The sequence below is a fragment of the Aedes albopictus genome, chromosome 2, assembly GCF_035046485.1.
Source record: "Aedes albopictus strain Foshan chromosome 2, AalbF5, whole genome shotgun sequence".
Classification (NCBI taxonomy): Eukaryota; Metazoa; Arthropoda; class Insecta; order Diptera; family Culicidae; genus Aedes; species Aedes albopictus.
In genome coordinates, this window is record NC_085137.1 from 471,101,340 (window position 1) to 471,107,345 (window position 6,006).

Genomic DNA, 6,006 nt, shown 5'->3' on the forward strand with positions numbered 1-6,006 from the left:
ATCCTCAATTGTCCCGATGAATTTTCATCAACAGTAAATGAGCCTGGAAAATGTGTTTCCATCAGTACTTCCAAAGTTTCTGAAGGACTTCTGGTGAATGTGCCATTATCCTTTTTAACGTTGCCTAGGCCATTCAGTGTTAGAAAGGATCCTTAGAAAGGACTTTTTGAAGCCTGGCCGCTCTGAAGTATATTGAATGTTTTCGCACATGAACTTTTAATTTCTCCGTTTGCTTTTCCTTATTTCGGTAAGGGCCTTTCTATTTGGGCCCCAATCCGAAGTTGCTTTTGCTCTATTAAAGAGTTTCCTAATTTTCTTTTTTTTTGCAGAGCGTTGTTCCACCAAGGAACTTTCCTGTTTGAACTCATTTCCCTTTGTGGACAACTTCCGTAGTATGATTTTATAATTTTGTTAGTGATCGTCTTAGAAGCTTCTTCTAGTTGCTCTGCTGTTCTTATTTTTTCGTCCAGCAGAAGTTGCTGGGTGCAAGAATTTGCTTGTAGAGATCCCAGTTGGTGTTCCTGGGGTTTCAATAGAACCCTCTCTATTGAGAAGGTGATATGATTATGATCTGAGAGAGATACCTCGTCAGACACTTCCGAATAGGTAATTCTGTCTATTAGAATTTGGCTACGAAGCGTTAAATCAAGTACTTCATATCGCCTTGAGTTAACATATGTTGGTTTGTCGCCTCTGTTACGTATATCAATGTTAATAGCAGAAATATATATTCTAAAAGGGACTCACCTCGTTTGTTGATGTCACTGCTTTCCCATACAGTGTGGTTAGCGTTAGCATCGCAGAATAAAGTGCTGGTTTTGTTGTCTGCAGCTGGTGACAAATTCGCAGATTGAGGATGTCGGAGATTCTTCTTCATCACCAGGAAAGTAAGCTGATGCTATATTAACGATAGACTTACCCCTGCCTGTTGGAACCTCCATCCTGATGGCTACGATGTCTTGTTTGATAATAAATAATCATTCCATTTATTAAGATAGCTGTCCTTGAAGAGGGATGGCTATCATCATAGAGTAACTAACATTTTGGTGTTGTAAGGCCCATCGCCCTATGATTGTTGACCCACGGCTCCCGTACTAGCGCCAGGTCGAGGTCTTCTGTGGCAAACTTTTGCAAAAGGACGCCTCTTGCATACTGTAGGTTTGCCTGAACAATTTTTATGTTGGTCATTGCGTTGACAATCCGCTTTTTCATGAATGGCGGATCGTCGGCTGGGTTTTTGTGCTTGTTGTGGTACATTCTTTGGAGATTTCTGGGACCTTCTTTTGCATTCCCAGTGAACTACTGTTGTTCTCACCCCGGTTGATATCCCTTTTCGGGTTCGTTTTAGCAGTTCCTTCTTCGGATTCAGTTTTAGACAAACTTTCGCATTCATCACCAGTAGTATTTACCGGACTCGATCCAGGAATTTGTTGCTGCTGGTTCACTTGAGAGTCCGGTAGCGTGTTCCCTAGGTCTTTGCCCTGTATCATACTGGCGACTTCCGTTTCCATTGCGATATCCTGTACTTCTCTACGGTCAGTGTTACTGTCCTGCTTATCGATCCTGCTTTTCTTGATCCGACGTAGTTTTGCAGTGTCATACAAGTAGTTAATTTGAAATCTCCATCTTGTTAATTTGTGCATCGAATCCTCGTTCACTGTGAGAACCAGCTCAACATCCTTCCCGTTAGGGGAAGATCTTTGCAGAACTCTCCAGGAGTCCGTATCCAAGTCATTCTGTTACTCAATGAAAGCCATTCTTTGCTCGTTGCTTTTCATGGCGCTTTTCGACAGGTGGGCTACCAGATTTCCGATCTAGGAATGTTCTTTTGAACTCCCTAGCATACAAGTAAGCTTGGAGTTATCCTTTTTAACCAGTTCTCTAAAAATCGGTTTAACAGATGTTCCCCGATCCTCCACTACTTTGTTAATAATACTGTCTTGAACCATTATTAGCTGTTGTGTTGCCAGAGTTGTAGTCGGATAGTCTTTTGGTATTATTCCTATGCGTACAACCTCCGTGTATACCGATTTTTGAGTAGTAGTGGGCTTAGTTTTCCTATCTGGAACTTTTAGATTCCCTAATTGAAGACTGTCAGCTACTGTTACTGCCACCTTACCAGGGACCTTAATATTCCCGGGTAGAGTATGGGTAGTTTTTGCTTTGTGCCTGGGAATTTCGGTTTCCTGGGTTGACTGCCCCCTGCTACTGCCTCTGTTTTCCTATCTGGGACCTTCGTATTCTCGAGTTGACTGCAAACTCCTGCTTTAGCCTGTTTACCTGGGACTACTTTAAGTTTCCCAGGTCAACGTCTTCGTTTGTCTTCTTGTTCGCAACTTTCGAGGTACCGGGTTGCATATGGACAGCATCTGCTTCTGCCCTTTCGTCTTGGAAATATGGATCTTTGTACCGTTGCTGCCGGATGTTCATCGATGGTGTAGCTAAGGGTTTAAGAGAGTGGTCCTTGTACGGCTTTCCCGTGGGTATTGATATCTCTTTTGTCTTTTTGGATTGTGGCTTCTTACCGTTCGATAATCTGTAATCAGTAGAGACCACACAGAAGTTCGAAGGCTGACCTTCATCGATGATGCCATACATCAGAAAGGGAAATTCGGAAACGTGAATGACCTATCTTCATCGAATTTTCGGCCACACACTACGAAATAGCGATGTAGGTATTTGCATTAGGCCGGACTTCGCAGCCGAATCTTCCAATCTAACTACAATGACGGGGTCAGCAGTTGATGACGACCAATCAACACTTGATAAGGTCAAGATGGTCCTACATAATTTTCAGACGATAAAATTCCATCTAAACGCGCAGCAAGCAGACGCATCAATCAATTCACCAGATTTATATAAAGATATGGGTGGATAAAGAATTGCCTATCAGCTGCTTCAATATCGTGAAAGGGTTGAAAATATTGGAGTGTAGGTATTAGGTATAGCATGGATTTTTCTTTCAAAATTCATTTGAAAATGCAAAACAAAATTCTACAGTACGTTTCATTAATCTAAAAAAAACTTAGAATCTTTATTCATCTCTTGTAAGATCTCCACAAAAATTAATCCACATAAAGAATTAATTGCCACTTTCCTGCCCTAAATTCTAAACGCATACAACATTCATTCAAAAAGGAAACTTTGTGGGGTTGATACATCAACACTAGCGTTTTGCCTAGCACTCCGTCCATTCCAAACATCCGGAGTAGCTAGGTTGACTCTTTTTTGTTTTGTTTTTGTAAACATAAATGCACAATGAATGTTTCGCTAACCTCGACGAAAACGTGTAGAATATTTTGGTTTTCGTCATCGCTTGTTTGTTTCAGTGGCGAGTTGTTTTCACAACCTTCATACACCTAACGGATTTCAAGTTTCTTTTTTTTTTTCAATGGAAGTCGTGAACAGTAGATCATCAAATTCGGGAGTGGGAAAATATAGCAACGTTTGTGTAAAGTAACAGCAAAAATAGATGAGATGGTTGACACGACTGGAATGGAAATGTATACCTTTGCAGAAAGTTCTCAGGAAAAGATTTTCCGTTGAATTTTACACACTTCTAAAAGAGTCGTGAGATTACAGTTCGGTTTTCTTGGCGTTGCCCTTGCGGTCCCAGCCCTTCAGCTCATCAGTGGCGTGCTTGGCGATGTACTGCAGGAAGTCGTCGGCTTCGCGACCGCCCTCGTACCGTTGCGGGCTGGTCTTCGCGTTCTTGGGCAGCCAGAACAGCGTCGGAAAACCACGGACGTCGAACGTCGGCGGAACGTCGTTGGCGGTGGCATCCATCTTTACGATGGCCACCTCTTCGTCCTTCAGTTTGGCGGCCAGCTCATCGTAAGCCGGAGCCAGCTTCTTGCAGTGTCCGCACCACGGGGCGTAGAATTCGATCAGCGTATCGACTCCGTTGTTCATGACGACTTCCTCGAAGTTCTTGCCAACGGCAACCTTGACTGGGGCATCGTTGTTCTCGGGGATGGGTTCCGACTTGACGTAAGGCTCCAGAGATCCCTCTTCGAGTTCGGTGGCGAAGGCCTGCAGGTTTTCAACGCTGTATGACCATACAATAAAAGTGATTACAAATGATTACGTTTGTTTCTCAATGAGAAGTCCGCAGAAATCGATACTTACGAGAATTCGTCCTTCATGATGAACTTCTGGTTCTTGGCATCACGGGCCAGCACCAGGGGTTTGTCACCGACGTAGTCATAGCCGTACTCGTTCAGTTCATGCTGGAAGTCATCCTTGGCACTGACGGCAAAGTTGACACGTCCAACAAATTCCTTGGCCACCTTGAGGACTCGGTTGCGCCAGTAGTTGGTTCCCTTCGGGTTCTTGACGTAGTCGACGGCGTAGTAAACCACAACCAATGGGTTCTTGAAATCGTTCAGGGTATCGCGAGTGCGCACACCGGCCAATCCGTGGAAGTTCTCCTTGACGAAAGTGCTCAGTTCATCCTTGGTCTTGCCCTCGAACTTGACAAAGTCCGGTTCGAACTTGTTCGCCAGCTGCTTGGCACGGAACAGGTAGATGGCATCGGTTTCGCCCTGTTTGTCCAGCACATCCTGGGCAGTGCTGTGTCCGAAACGCAGACGCTCACGCTGGCTGTCGGCGTACTTCAGGAAGACACCCTTCAGGTCCGATTCTTTCTGGAAGAAACCAACGACGCTGGTTTCCTGCACTTTCAGGAAAGCTTCGAAAGCCTCCAGCGTCAGCAGATCCTTGGAAGCCGGTCCGACGATCGATTTCATGTACTTGGCAATGCCGCTGGCTTCCCGCGGGCCATTGTACTCCTGGGAGACTTCTCCGTTCTTGAAGATCTTCAACGTGGGATAGCCGGACACGGAGAACTTGCCGCAGGTGTCCTTGCCTCCTTCGGTACAATCAACCTTGGCAAGTGCAATTGGTGGGTCTTCCCCACGTAGCAATTCCGCTGCCTTGGCATATTCAGGTTTCAGCTTTTTGCAGTGACCGCACCTGTGGAGGATTGAGTATACTACATGAAATATATTGGTACCGTGATTTCGGGTGAAACTGATCATTTTTCGCAGTGTTTGGTGTTTAATTTTTGAACACTTCGATATATCCAAACTCAATGCTTCAAAACAAGTACGACCATGGATTTCATCAGTCAATGATATTGAAACTTTTGCAGCAAATCATTTCAATGTAATAAATGACATTTAAAACAAAAATCAATAATTTCGGGGTAAAATTGATCAATCATGATCAGTTCATGACTTTTGTTTTGTATAGTGTTTCGATCTAAGATTGATCGTTTCCGGTTTCGACTACTGATTTGGTATGTAAAATTAAATTCTGGAAATGCAACCAACTCTATCATGACGCAATAAAATTTTGGATCACCGATTGGCGCAGCGAACAATTCGACACCTAATCGGGTAATGACATCCCGTGCACTACAACAAAGCAACCAACAGAAGCTGTAATCGCTACTAAACCGGGTATCAATTTGATGATGTTTGACTAATCGATACCTTTCACAATGACATTCCCCAACATTATCCGGCAACGGGGGAACCGTCCCACCCCCCTTCCAGTTCTCTCACCCGGTACTTACCACGGAGCGTAGAACATAACCAGTGTGGTTTCCGTCTCAGCGACCCGGGTTGAGAAATCGCTATCGGTCAGGTCCAGGACGTCGGCTTCGCCGGCGAACGCCGTCTCCAGGCCCAAAACGGCCACCAAAGCGACCGTGGCGATCACTTTCACGGAAAACATTGCAACTTACTTTACGTTCTTCCTCCTATCCTAAATGTACCACACCCGACGTTCAATCCGGTTAAAAATTTTCGCGACCAACACACCCGGCGACTCGACTCTCAGCCAATCTTCTCCTGATGCAGGCTAGTCTGGTGATTGCAGCAAAGAAATACCCCGTCGACGGACGACAGGCACAGGCCGAGTAGAGTAGACGTGGCCAACAAGACACGAACAAACGAACGGGAACCGAAATGGTGGACGGTCGACGACAAGCAATTTTTCGGA

The 6,006-nt window shown here is 44.8% G+C and overlaps 1 protein-coding gene across 1 annotated transcript; it reads right to left on the reverse strand.

The window, feature by feature from the left end:
• Positions 1-3,000: 3,000 nt before the first annotated feature.
• Positions 3,001-6,006, reverse strand: LOC109418082 (protein disulfide-isomerase A3). The gene is made up of 3 exons (XM_019692256.3): positions 5,579-6,006; positions 4,129-4,974; positions 3,001-4,048 (listed from the first exon to the last, which is right to left on the reverse strand). The coding sequence occupies exons 1-3, from the start codon at positions 5,737-5,739 to the stop codon at positions 3,577-3,579; spliced, it is 1,479 nt and encodes a 492-aa protein (XP_019547801.2). The 5' UTR covers positions 5,740-6,006; the 3' UTR covers positions 3,001-3,576.

Coding starts and splice junctions, on each gene's coding strand:
- LOC109418082 (XM_019692256.3), bottom strand. CDS start 5,739: ATGTTTTCCGTGAAAGTGATCGCCACGGTCGCTTTGGTGGCCGTTTTG. Junction 4,975..5,578: donor GTTATGTTCTACGCTCCGTG/GTAAGTACCGGG, acceptor AATCCTCCACAG/GTGCGGTCACTGCAAAAAGC. Junction 4,049..4,128: donor ATCATGAAGGACGAATTCTC/GTAAGTATCGAT, acceptor ATGGTCATACAG/CGTTGAAAACCTGCAGGCCT.